The sequence below is a fragment of the Myxine glutinosa genome, chromosome 9 (assembly GCF_964187855.1).
Source record: "Myxine glutinosa chromosome 9, kmMyxGlut1.1, whole genome shotgun sequence".
NCBI classification, from domain to species: Eukaryota; Metazoa; Chordata; class Myxini; order Myxiniformes; family Myxinidae; genus Myxine; species Myxine glutinosa.
In genome coordinates this window covers 59,094,924-59,109,280 of record NC_136269.1, presented here as the reverse complement: position 1 = coordinate 59,109,280, position 14,357 = coordinate 59,094,924, and the positions used below count along the sequence as shown (strand labels likewise).

Below are 14,357 nucleotides of genomic sequence, written 5' to 3'. Positions count from 1 at the left end.
GTAAAATACTGACCAAAATATCACCACGCAGCCTGGATCAAATTATGTCGCAGGCCGTATCTGGGATCTAGCCCGTGGGCAAGAGGTTCCCCCCATGCCTAGTATAAATCAACTGAATATGCCTTTAATTTGTGTTTAGTGTTTGTTTTTTACATCGTTTTACTTGCCTTTTTGAAATTATAAATGTTGTGGCTGTAGCATTGATGGCTTGCTGTGGTTTGGCTATTATCAGTAACCGATTCCTGATCTACATACCCTCTTGCTTTTAACATGACGGTTTATATGCATCTGACTACATATATTTGGCAACTGGTTGTCGCTTGTTTGGCCTAATGTTTCACATATATGTCTCAACTTCTCATTTCCTGAATTGCATCGTGTCACGTTACCTCTTTCGCACTATTTTTCACATGCACAGAAAGATTGAGCAGTGATGGAGATGAGGACCCTGAGCAAGAAGCAGGAGGCAGTCCACCCCCAGAAGGAGAAGAACTCCAAGATGGTGTTTCCCAGGACGACAGCCTGCCATCGCGCTTTTCCATGTACACCCCTGTTGCACAAAAGCTCATGGTGAGTATACTTTGGTCTTCGTGAAGCTTGTTCTGCAGCACACTGTTGTTTTTCTTAGCTGAGACGGTGACCTCGATTCGAAATGCCTCTGAGATAGCTTCCAGATGGAAAAAGATTTCTGTCTCAATTCAATTCAATACAATAAACTTTATTGTCATCCCATCCATATACAATACAGTATAAAATGGAACGAAATGACGTTCCTCCTGGACCTCGGTGCAATATAAACATTCAAGCAAGACTACACATAGTGCAATTGGACATGACAAGTGTAATGCAGTACCATAAATACACAGAACAATACTATAAATATACTGGATAGTATACAGTAAATACACAATGAATATCCATGGCAAAGTGAGTATATCCAAGACAACATAAAATAAATTATTTTACAAAATGTATAGAGATGAACAGTTGACTGTAGGTTACATCTGAGAAGTAAACCATTTATGTAGAAACATATTATGTATAGCAGCATATGATATTTGTAGTGCAAGTAGGGGGAGGGGGAGGAGGAGGAGGGCGTTTAGACCCTGTTAGTTCGATTAAGGCGGGTGGTGGAAGGTAACAGGGTGTTGAGGAGCCTGACATCCTGGGGGAACAAGCTGTTACAGAGTCTGGCAGATCTGGCTCGGATGCTGTGGTACCCTTTCCCAGACGGCAGGAGGGCAAAAATTCCATAGGATGGGTGGAAACGGTCGTCAGCTATGCTGGTGGCCTTGCGTGTGCAGCGTTTGTAATAGATACCCTGCATGGAGGGGAGAAAGACCCCAATGATGTTTTCAGCTGTCTTCACTATCCGCTGCAAAGTCTGGCGGTCCGAGACATTGCAATTCCCATACCAGACAGTGATACAGCTGGTCAGGATGCTCTCAATGGTACCCCTGTAGAATACGCGCTGCAGCACGAAGATCCGGAAGTAGCGAGATAACCGTCTCACGTTACAAGAGAAAGGTCAAGATTAGCAGGTAGACAACAATGCACAGGAGGGAAGGTAACTGCAATGAATAAAGTAAGTTCAGTCATTAAGAAAGTTGTTTAAATTTCAGAGCTGAAAAGAGCGGCAGCTAAACTCACGCCAGTGTAAAGAAGGTGCTAAACCTTCTTCTTTACACTGGTGGGGTATGCACTCGTATATTGTTTCATGATTACATAAAGATTTCCTGCATCGGATCAGCATGACCCCAGTTAGTGTATAGGGGTGTTTTTATCTTTGCCGATGGTCTTGGGGGGAGGTGGAATGGGGAGGATGCATATTCTCTATGTAAATGTTTATCGTGTAGCGCCTCCTCCAGGTGGGAGGGGGTATTACAAGTCCCCATCCTTTACAGTGCAGTATTCTTGTCCCCACGTTTTATAGTGTAGTGAGGTGTTTTGAATTATAAGCAGTAAGCATGTTTTTGCTTAATGCACGTAACCCGGGTTATTATTATTATTTTTTCTGGGAGTGATTGAGGCAGCTGTCAGTTGCCTATACACCACCCAAATAAAGGTATGTGTCAGAAGAACTTGTTGTATATTCTCATTTAACCCTTAAGCTGTATCCGTATCAAGGTAATCAAATTGTTCACTGAAGCACGTGCATATAAATTACAAACGACAAACGCTGAAAGGATATGAGACACAATCACAGCAGAACTTTACATGACTGGCAATTTCTGAAGCTGTTATCACTTTATGACAGAGGAAGATCATAATGTAGAAAAACTGAGCCTGAAAATGATGTGCATATCAACAGGAGGTGGCATAGGGATAAGGCCAAAAAATATATATTTCCGGTCTCTGGTCAGCGCGCGCATCGATTTTGACCCTGCGCATCAACATTTTTTTTTTTTCAAATTTCCAACGGTGCCGACAACAGCGCGCGCCATCTATATAATATAGAGCACATCATAAATTATAGAGCACATTAAACATAAACAATGCCGCGCCGCCTCAAGTATTCGCGTATACTTGAGGCGGCGCCGAGACGAGATAATTGCAATTAAGTGAGCCGTGACGTCACGTTCTCGCCGAAAACGCGATTTCGAGCGTGAGGAGCCATATAATGTATGTATGCCGCCGGGCAGGCGCGCTATCTTGGGAAATATGAAAGATCTCGGCTATCGACGTTCACGCACGGTTCTCCCCTACAAAACTACGTTTAGTTTGTCCAAATCCAAACAGCCGTTCCAAAGATATGAGTAGTTTTGTGTGCCGTGACGTCATGAATCCAATCGGCTGTATATTCATATTGTAATTTATTGAAACGAAGACGTTCTTTGTCGGGTTCGTGTGAAGCAACCAGAAAGCCGAGAGAGCTGTGGGTGGTCTCGTTAGTTAGGCCTGGATCCTATGTCGTTTGTCATGAAGTTGTAAGTGTCTGTGATAATCTGGTGGACTGGGAGAAGAGATTGTGGGAGTTGAACCACACCATACAGCCCATCTGCGCATATGTGGCTTTGATACACATGCAGCGTCATCCCGTACACGAAGATTGGTCCGAGGTGTAGTCATTTGCGCATGCGTGGTTTTTTCAGCATTCAAATGCTTTGGCAATCGCCTGTTCGACCACTTGCGCATGTGCAGTGTTGACGCGATCAACACATTAGAATGTTTGACGGTACGGCGAGGCGATCTCGAGAACGAAATGGCAGTCTATAATATGCTTGAAGAACTTTAATGATTTTCAGAATAAATACATTTTAAAATAACTTATTAAGCTTGTGTTCATTATTTACAAAAAGGCCTACCAGTCCCATTGGCTGTCTTTAATTTTTGTCTGGACGGCACCACGGCAGATGAGAACCGCAAGGCATGAGGACACAAAAAACAACACATTTATATGTGCAATCCATGCTTTTCAAAAAGAAAAAAAACCCCGCATCGCCGCATCAGTTCTGGAACTTTGGTCTGACCAGAGACCAGCAATATATTTTTTTCGGCCTAAACGGGGTACGAAAGAAGATATCAGAGATAAGAAAAGAATGGAATCTGCTATACTGTGATACAAAACTATAATTATATTACTGCACACGCACTCGGACGGCGTTCCATGTGGTTTGCCTTGCTGTGTCTTTAAACAGGAAGCATGGATTCACATTTACATCGATACACATCGTTCACTTGGATTTATGTAGTTTGCTATGTCGGGAAGGGCATCCGGCCATAAAAACATTGCCTCAAAACAGGGAACCATGATCGTCATGGGGCCCGCAAGGCTAACCCCTGCTCTGGCGGGGAAAATGGCCTTAAAACGATCATTCATTCATTCATTCATATGACCTTTGCAAATGTGATGTGTGCCGTACATCGGTTTGCTGTTGTGTGTAACAATGTGTCGTGTCTGCCATTCTTCCTGCGTCCTTGTTCAGGCTAAAATGGGTTTTCGGGAAGGTGAGGGTCTGGGGAAGAACAAGCAGGGACGGCAAGAGATTGTGGAACCATCCGATCATCGTGGGCGCCGAGGTCTCGGCCTCAAACTCAGAGCTTTCCAAGCGAAGATGGACATTGATTGGAAAACGGAGCAGGTTGTGCAAGTGTGTTTCAGCTTCATTTACAAATTCCCATTGGTCACAGGATGTTAAAGAATTTAAATATATAACATGGCATGGATGTAGGAACGTAATGAGGATGTGCTTGGTACGGTGGGTGTAAAGGTTGGAGCACGTGGTGTGGATACAGAAAATATTGATGAAACATGAAAAGGTATTGAGGATGAACATTGGTGTTTTTGAAGCGGTCGTGCTCTTAACCAAGTGTTAACTCTGTTTGTATGATTTGTCTTTATTTATTTTATTTTAGACTGACGAGGATAATCCTGTGGAATGGTTCCCAAAGTGTATGTACGTCCTACCAACAGCAGAAGAGTTGAATGGTTGGGATGCCGAAGGAGAGGTTAGAGTTTTCATATCATCACTTACCCTCAGTATCTTGAACCTCGCTGTCTTCCCCAAGTTTGGTACAAGTAGTGATTCCATTGCAATCCTTCATACCATAATCGCTCGATCACAGCCCTTCAAACGGTATACTCTCTTGCAGTACAAACTACTTCGTCATGTCTTCTCTTTCCTTGCTTACCTTTCTGTTCCTATGTACTGTTGATGTATTTTCACCTTTGTTGTATTTTTTTGTGATCCCATTTGGCAGAGAAAAATAAATATCGATGATGAGACAGAGTTCTGCAATGAAGAGTTTCTGATGAACGTTCTTCAATGTAAGGTGGGAAATGGACAGGGAAGAGGGGAAGGTTGTCGGGAGGGGTGTCCTGCGTGTGTCTGTGAAAACAAAATCTTTCATGGTTCCTGTTAGCCTCTCAGTTTGTCTCCCCTTAGAGTGTGTTTGATGAGCTGGATGCCGAAGAGATGAGGAAGGCACGCACAAGAGCTAATGCATTTGAGACCATTCGTGGAGCCATTTTTCTCAACAGGTAAGCTTGGACTCCTTGTCTTTGCACTCACAGAAGTCGTTCTTACAAACTTTTAAAAAAATCTCTGTTCAGTTTGTCTCTTTTCTTTCTTTTCGTATTTTTTACCTGTTTGTTTTTAATATATACTCCTTTTTCTCTCTTCTTTTGTCCTTTTGCTTTCACCTTCTTACTCACCCTTTCTTACACAGTTTATTCACCTTTTAAAATACTTTCACATGTACGTTATCAGAGTGGAAGTGACTGTGTATCCATGTACTTGCCATCACCGTTGTTTTGAAATCAAATACATATCAAAGTCGGCCTAACATTCATCATGCATTCACTTCTACCAGGCAAAGTACGACAGAAATAGCAGGTAGCCATGGCTTATCTCCTCCAATCATCATCATTCATCTGGCCAAGTGTTTTATTTATCATCACAGTAAAATACGCAAATTGGTGTCTGTCTGTCTATCTGCGATACATTCCGTCGTTACTTATGCAATCTCGTCAAAACTTGACAAGAGGATTAATGGTCACACGATGGAGGTTGTAGCGACTTAATTCCCCCCTCCCCCTTCCCGTAGACCCCCTTATCGATCGCAGATTTTGATGCGGTCAATACACCTTTGTTAGGCATCAGATATGAAGCTTGTAGCCAAGTTTCATATCAACATCGTGTGTGTAGTTTTGGAGAAGAGGGCAAATATCTATTTTGGGAGGTAAGAAGCTCCTCCGTAAACCTCCTCGATGAGTGCAGATTTCGATGCATTCAATACACCTTCATGAGGCATCAGATTTGAAGTTTCATTAAAATTGTGTGTTTGGTTGAAGCGATAATGACTGAAGTGTTTACTCACTCACTGACCCACGGACACTGCTTGATCGCATAAGCTCACCGACTAAAGTCTAGTTGAGCTAACAACACTAATGATAATAGCATAATATTAATGTTATTACAAAACAATATTCAAACTAATAATATCGCCTCTCACCAAGCGATTTTTCCTCTGGACAAACGCCGTGTTAACATGAATATATAGCTTATCGTGGCATATCGTGTGGCAAGCCAACCAAAAAGAAAAAAATATATAAAAATTATAATCCACAAAAACGTATGATTACCTTTTTTAAGTTGCCACTGCTGTTTAAAGGGCAACCCAAATGTCAGACCACCTCAACACTAATGTATTCCTCGACACCCTACAAAATAGATGTGGTGTGTCTCTTTTTCCGATTTCCGATTTGTAAAGTTGGTAATTTTGCAATTAAAAGTCGCAATTGTCTTCTTCACATTTAGCTCTGACGTCGCACCAGGAAGGTGACCGTCACTTCCGTATTGTGTGTGGGTAACATCAAGGAACGATTGAACTCAAACAGTGAATAATTTTCGAATTTCTACAAATATGACTCGTTGATGTGTTTTTGGTGGTTGGAGCAATACAAATTGAGATGGTTTCATGCTACACCAATGGTAGATAGATCCAAGGGTTTGCAGAAATTGGACAAGGTTTGTCCAAAATACCCGAGTGTGGATCGGGCCTACAAGATGTTTGGTTTTGTGTTCGGAGCATGTTACAAAGAACTGTTATGAAACAGCAGAAATTTCTAGATCTTGTGGTTTTCTGCCACAATTGAGAGAGGATGTAATGGTTCGCAATTAAGCATAAGAAACGACCGTCGCACAAAAGTGTAATGCCATGTCTGCCGAGCTACCAGGCATGGGGGCACTGTCAATTTGAGTGGTAAATCGAACACGTGTTGGCATGCCAGCCACCGATCTCACCTCTTTAGATGCGCTGGCTAGCATCGTCACCACCTTGCCCTACGCATCTGAAGAGCTCAAAAACCCTAGCTGTCAATACCCATGACCATGCTGAGAACCTTCAGAGTTGTTAATGACAGAGGAATAGATATCGGAATCCAAGCTCAGAATACGCTCTTCTTGATGTAAATGCGCCATTTGGATCAAGGTGAGTTCAGCATGTGAAATCATCGGCAAAATATCTGGACTTGGTTATGACTAACTAATGGGTCGTCTCTTCAAAGCTGTCCATGCGCGCTCGCTTTCGAAGTTAAGTAACTTTTCACAATTGTGTTTTTGTCGAAACTGTATCTTTCTCTCGGTGTATGTAACTATTGGTGTGTCTTTAATAGTATTCTTGGTGTTGGTTTTTCATACCTGTGTACAGAATCGTCGGTCTTTCGTATCGCGTATTCTGAGGCCTAAGTGTAGTTCTAGGCTACCATGTCCGACCTTGGCTTGAGGCTTTGTTTTTGCCTCAGCGGTTCTTCGATCGCGCTGCAATTACTTTCTGGTCTCTGATTTTCCCGGTCCTTTCACCCCATACTTCCTTGTTTTAAAATCTCCTCAAAAAAAAACAAAAACAAAAAATATTTCCTTCTGTTCTTATTCGTTTATTCGTTCTTATTTGTTCGTTCGTTCTTCGACCACCTTGTTTGTGATCACGTGATCACGTTGTTAAAAAATGTCGAATCTGTCCCCTGAAGACCTGTATTCTGTCATATTCTATAACACCTTTTTCTTCTTCTTCTATAAAAGGATGCTTTCGACTTGCTCACCAAATCTATTCATTCCAAAAAAAAATTCCATCTCATAGTGCATCTTTCATTCATTCCCTAAACTCTCCAGCACTCCACCCATCCTTCAGCATCCTCAAACGTATTTTTGACTCGAATGTCTCAAGAAACTCATTTTGCAATAAATGTTAGTTTCCCATTAATCATACACTTTTCAAAATCCAATCTCACCCCTCCCCTCCAAAACTTCCCCATCACCCCTTCACTCCAAATCTTCCCCATCACCCCTCCCCTTCAAAACTTCCCCATCACCCCTCCCCTCCAAATCTACCCCTTTGCCCCTCCCCTCCAAATCTTCCCCATCACCCATCTCTTTCAAATTTTCCCCCTTGCCCCTCCCCTCCAAATCTTCCCCATCACCAATCCCTTTCAAATCTTCCCCCTTGCCCCTCCCCTCCAAATCTTCCCCATCACCCCTTCCTTCCAAAACTTCCCCATCACCCCTCCCCTCCAAAACTTCCCCATCACCCCTCCCCTCTAAATCTACCCCCTTGCCCCTCCCCTCCAAATCATCCCCATCACCCATCTCTTTCAAATCTTCCCAATCACCCATTCCTTTCAAATCTCCCCCCACACCCCTCCCCTCCGAGACTCTCCCTCGCTCCTCCCCTCCTAGACTCCCCTCTCACCCCTCCTCCTCAAAGCGTCCTCCCCGCTTCTTCCCCCTTCCAACTTTCACCTTCATCTCCCTCAACCTTCTGCCTCGCTCTTCCCCCTCGTCAAATAACACCTCACTGCGCCTCTCCCAATCACCATCAAACCTTTTGTCCGCCCCATTCTTCCCTTTCTCCAAGCTATTCTGTAATCTCTGACACACCTTCAACAGCTCTCCCTACCTCTTCCTCCTCTTCCACATCTTACCCTACCCCTCCCCTCCCCTGTCCTGCACCCGATACTCCCCCTCTCTCCTCACTAACGGTATGGACCTCAAACATCCGGGGCCTTCGCTCAAACCTGATTGATCTCTCCATTCAGATCTCTTCCTCACTCGCCCTGCACTGCCCTCTCTCCACCTCACCCCCAGGAATACCTTTGGCTATGGCTTCCCCTTCGCTCCCACCTTTTGTTCATATGTGTGTTGTACCGTTCACCAAACAGTGATGACTCCATCTACATCTCGCTGTCTGAGAATATGGACCAACTTCTATCTACCCATCCCAACTCTCTCTTCCTCATATGTGGTGATTTCAACTGTCACCATGCCAGTTGGCTGGGTGTGGGTACCTCTCTCACCAGCCATGGCTCTTCAGCAAAGGACTTCTGTGACTCACTGGGACTGACACAATCTGTCAATTTCCCGACCCGGATTTCAGTCAACGGAGCATCTTCTCTTCTGGACTTGGTTATGACTAACTTCCCTGAAAATGTCTGCTGCTCTTCTTCTGCTCCAATCGGCTCTTCTGATCATGTGCTTGTTAAAGTGGACATCTCTCTGACCATTCTCAGAGAGCCTCCTCAGCGTCGACGAGTCTGGCATTTCACTCAGGCCAACTGGCACGGTCTTCAAGCAGCCATCAATCATCTGGACTGGTCTCCCATCTCTACCGCCTCTGACATCAACTCATCCTGGGAATTCTTCCAAAGTAAATTGCTCTCTCTCATGCACAGATTTATCCCATCTCGTCTTCAGTTGTCATACCCTTCCTCCCGTCCATGGTACACGGAATCTTGTGGTGAGGCTATTGCCCAGAAACAACTTGCTTTCGTCTCCTGGAAAGCAAAGCCAACGGAAGGAAATCTCATTTCCTTTCACAAAGCCCGAAACAAGTGTGTGTCCACCCTCAGGAGAGCCAGGAAACAATATCTCTCCGTTCTCAGGACCGAACTCTCTTATCTGTCTCCCTCTTCCAAATCCTGGTGGCATCTGGTCAAATCTGTTTCTGGTGTTTGTTCCCCCTCCATCCCCTCCCTCACCTCAAATGGCCACACGGCTGATTCCGCACGTGAAAAAGCTGAATGCCTCAACTCTGTGTTTGCCTCTAAATCTTGTGTCCCAAACCCATCCCTCTCTGTACCCACCGTACCCAGTCGTACCCAGCTGCTCCTGGACTCTGTGTCCTTTCCTCCTGACAAGGTGGAAAAGTTTCTGTCAACCCTCGACTCGGATTCTGCATCTGGACCTGACGGCATCAGCCCACGGGTCCTAAAATCCTGTTCTTCCGCTCTTTCACTCCCTCTCTCTGTTCTCTTCACCCTCTCTTTTGCTCAAGGTCATCTTCCATCTGCTTGGAAATCTGCCAACATCTCCGCTTTGCACAAAAAAGGTGCAAAAACAGATCCCAGCAACTACAGACCAATCAGCCTTCTCCCAATTATCAGCAAAGTCATGGAATCCATCATTGCTTCAGATATGAAATCTTTCCTCTTCTCCAATGGCTTGATCTCTGATCATCAATTTGGTTTCAGACCTGGACACTCTACTCTGGACTTGCCGCTTCTGCTTTCTAAACAATGGATGGAGGTCCTCAATGCCAAACAGGAAATTAGAGCAGTCTCCCTTGACATATCACGTGCCTTCGATACGGTCTGGCATCCCGCTCTGCTCACCAAACTCTCCTCTTTTGGTATCCATGGTAATCTCCACGCATGGCTGGCGGACTTCCTCTCTAGTCGTAGTCAACGTGTGGCCCTGAATGGGTTTCTCTCATCTCCTCTTCCTGTTCAGGCTGGAGTTCCACAAGGCAGTGTTCTGGGCCCTGTGCTTTTTCTGGTCTTCATCAATGATCTCTCTGACTCTCTTGAAAATCCTCTGTATCTCTTTGCTGATGACTCTACTCTCTGTCACTCCATTCTTCATCCCTCAGATCGGCAGTCTGCAGCCTTCTCACTCTCTGCAGACCTGGACAAAATCACAGACTGGGCAAACAAATGGAACATGTCTTTCAATCCTGACAAATCTCACACTCTTACGATGTCTCTCCGAAAAGACTGACTGGACAACCCTCCCATCCACTTTCTGAATAATCCTCTCCAAGAAGTTCTGTCACTCAAGCTTTTGGGTCTCACTATCTGCCATGATCTTTCCTGGGAAAACCACATTTCAAATCTGGCCTCCAAAGCCAGTCGCCGACTGGGCATCCTCCGTCGTGCGAAGTCCTTCCTTGGCACACCTGAGCTCCTCACCACATACAAGGCTTTCATCCGCAGCTCAATGGAATACTGCTCTCCCCTCTGGGCTAGTGCTCCTGCCTCACACCTAGCTCGTCTTCACGCTGTTGAAACCAAAGCATTCAGAATCATTGGAATCCCTCGTGATGAAGCTAACTCCAAGGGCCTCTCACTCACTCACCGCAGGCAGGTTGGTGGTCTTTCCGTCTTCTACCGACTCCTCTCTGGCCTTGCACCCCCAGCTCTCTCTGGGCTCTGTCCCGCAAATATTCCTACAGGTCGCACAAGATCTGCCTGCAACCCTCTCATGGTTAAACTGCCAAAATCAAGACTCTCTGCTCACCTTCACTCCTTCATTCCTCTTTTCTCCTGCCTCTCGAACAAACTCCCTCACTCTCTTCAATCCCACTCCACCCTCCAGGTCTTTAAAACAGCTGTTCACCACCATCTCTTATCTTCCCCCATCCAAAACCTTGATCTTTTCTACCCCCGCTAATTTCACCCCAATTCCTTTTGAAATATTTTTTTCACTTTTTTGAAATACCAACTTCTGTCCTGGAAGTCCTTGGTGTCCTTGTGTTTTATACTTCTCCCTCCCCCCCCACCCCACCCCACCCGTTCCCACGCCTCCTCCCCCCAAGCCCTCTCCCTTCACACATCTCCCTGCTCTCAAATGTTGTGTTTGTGTGCTTCCCCTTCTCTCCCCATCTTGTCTTCCGCTCCCTCTTTTTATATATTTTGTTTGTCTGGTTGATTTGTTTGTGAAGTGAATGTTAGCTCTTTCACGAGCCTCGATTCAGTATACAAAAAAAAAAAAAAAAAAAAAAAATAGAAAATGGAAACTTAAGGTCTATTGTCGACACTTTCTGATTGGCAAAAAAATTTCAAATAAAGCTACCCTTCAAATTAGACCGTGATTATTGATTTTAAATGGTGTTCAGGAAAAAAAAAATCCCTTTAACACAAAACTGAAATAAATTTGGAGGAATCCCGACGTCCTTGAGGCCTTATTTGCTTATCGTGTCCACCACAGACTAACGGACCAAGGCTCGGATCTATTGTAATCTATATACCCCAAATACTGACTCTTCCTGCCACTTCCATAGGGAGTAGGTGTACTTGTTAACAAAATGTGAGATTGCTTTTACAAGGAATCTGCACAAGTAATATTATTAAAGTTTCACATGTCTACTTTTCTTCGCAAAAAAAGATTATTATTTTTTTCGAAAAAGTAAATGTTCTGGTCTAATGTATAATTTGTTTTTCCAGAAGTAAATTGCATGTGCTGGTGGTATGTGTAGCGATTTAAGGGGCCATCTATTTATTACATAAGCAAATGTGATGGAAACTGACTTCCCTCCCTTTTCCAACGTCCTTGCATATGTAATTATTAGATTTCACAAAAAAACTCTTGTGTTGCATGTGACACACATTTTGGCTGATAACAAGGGCTCTAACATGCCGTGAGCTCTTGCCGTGTAATCTTCAACCTCAGTGGCACATATGCGAGCTCACTTTATTTTGTGCAAGTACTCCGATTGGCTGATTAATGTCATTTATTTTCACAGTTAGTTCAAGAGGTAATTTTGGGCTTTCTGGGTTGAAAATTCGGAGGTCATCACATCCTCCTTGTTCTGTTTGTCCTATCATCTGTTTGTTTCTTGGTGCCAATTAAGGTTATTTGTTTGTCACATGCTGGGTCTTGTGGGGTTATTTATTTATTTTATATACAGAGTTGAGGCTCGTGGACATAACAGAATAAAAAGAACAGTGTTAATAGAGGGGGGACACCAGCAGCAGGGTAGAGGGACAAGATAGAAGGAGGGGAAGAACTGGGTAAGAATTAAAAATGCAGCAAACAACAAACAACATGCATTTTAAAGGCCATTTTCCCTACTAGAGCGGGGGTTAGCCTAGCGGTCATGACAATCTTCTCCATTTTGCCCTATTTTCTGAATCTCTCCTTGTTGACCCCCTTGCCCGCATTTCTTCTTCCACCATCTTCAGCCAAGTCTTTCTCGGTCTTCCCCGTCCTCTACTTCCTTCTACATTCATTTCCATCACTCTTCTCAACCAGTCACTTTCATCCTTCCTCAACACATGACCAAACCATCTCAACGTGTTCCTCTTCACAGCATCAATCACAGGCTCTATTCCCATTATCTTTCGCAATTCATCATTTGTCTTCCTGTCTCTCAACGACACTCCGCACATCCGTCGAACCATTCACATTTCCACCCTTTCCAACCTTCGTTGCTGCTCTACGTTCATTACCCATGTCTCGCTCCCATAAATCATAACACTTCTCACACATGCAGCATACACCTTTCCCTTCAGCTTCAACGACACTCCCCTCATCATCAGCACGCCACTCAGTTCCCGAAACTTCTTCCATGCACATCTCACTCGAGCAACCGTTGCCGAGTCTGATCCACCTTCTCCATTCAGCATGTCTCCGAGGTAGCAAAATGTTTTCACTCCTTCCAGCTTCACGCCGTCTCCAAGATCCAACTCAACATTTCCTCCATCTGCAGCTCCCTCTGTGCACACCTTACATTTGAATGTAGCTGCCACACTGGTTAATGACCCTCTCAGACCACTACATTTTTGATGAACCCACTCAGCGCACATTGTACATTGAATGGAGTTCACTCCGACACCCTTCCTACACACAGCACAGGGCCACTTCCCAGTTCTTTCCACCTCACCACATGCTTTACCACTTGCCATCACCTTCGTCTTTCCGATATTCACCTTCAGACCTTTTGTCTCCATACATTCCTTCCACTTGTTCATCTTTTCCTTCAGTCCATCCATACTTTCCGCAATCAACACCAGGTCATCTGCATACAACAACTCCCATGGTAAACCCTCCTTTACGTTCTGAGCCAGCACCTCCATCACAGCTACAAATAGTAGTGGACTTAGTACCGACCCCTGATGCACTCCCACCTTCACCTCAAACTCACCTATGTTCCCGTCCTTCGTCCTTACAGCTGTGCGCGCTCTTTTGTACATTGCCATCACTATTCTGATCAACCATTCCTCCACTCCTAACTTCCTCAATGCCCATGTCAATACTTTGCGTGGAACCCTATCGAATGCTTTCTCCAGATCAACAAACCCAAGAAACAACTTCTTCCTCTTCTCTATGTACTTCTCCTGCAACTGCCTCACAATGAAAAGCGCGTCTGTCGTTCCTCTTCCTGGCATAAATCCAAACTGCATTTCGTCGATCTTCACTTTCTTCCTTATCCTCCTCTCCAACACCCTTTCCAATACCTTCATTTCATAGATATAGTATAGAGGGATGAGGGATGAGGGTACTTCCATAGTATAGAGGGATGAGGCTACTCAGTTCCCAATCCACTGGAATGCGGCCTTCTTTCACCACCAGATTACAGATCTCTGTCATTCTCTTCACACCCCAACTTCCTGCTGCCTTCAACATATCTCCCACAACTCCTGTCGGCCCTCCCGCTTTTCTACCCTTCATTGCTTTTATCGCTTCCTCAACTTCCTTCTCAGTTATCTTCTCTGCCGGTCCTAAAACTGGGTTACTCTCTATGTTGCCATCCCATTCATTCTCTGTATTCAACAGCATTTCCATATATCTTTTCCATCTTCCTTTAATTCCATCTGGGTCGACAACGATTTGTCCCACTTCATCCTTCAAGCAACTCACCCC

The 14,357-nt window shown here is 44.5% G+C and overlaps 1 protein-coding gene across 3 annotated transcripts in view; it reads left to right on the top strand.

The window, feature by feature from the left end:
- The window catches only part of CMTR1 (cap methyltransferase 1), a 122,176-nt gene that overhangs the window by 9,303 nt on the left and 98,516 nt on the right, over window positions 1-14,357 (top strand). For 2 of the 3 annotated variants that reach the window (XR_010982023.2, XM_068100806.2), the window contains exons 2-6: window positions 419-570; window positions 3,927-4,091; window positions 4,357-4,449; window positions 4,702-4,773; window positions 4,887-4,981. Coding sequence is in view for 2 of the 3 variants with exons in the window: in XM_068100806.2 (XP_067956907.2) it covers window positions 419-570; window positions 3,927-4,091; window positions 4,357-4,449; window positions 4,702-4,773; window positions 4,887-4,981 (577 nt within the window). In the remaining variant the exon portion in view is untranslated. The remainder of the gene's footprint in view (window positions 1-418; window positions 571-3,926; window positions 4,092-4,356; window positions 4,450-4,701; window positions 4,774-4,886; window positions 4,982-14,357) is intronic. The other variant, XM_068100807.2, reaches the window with a different exon arrangement.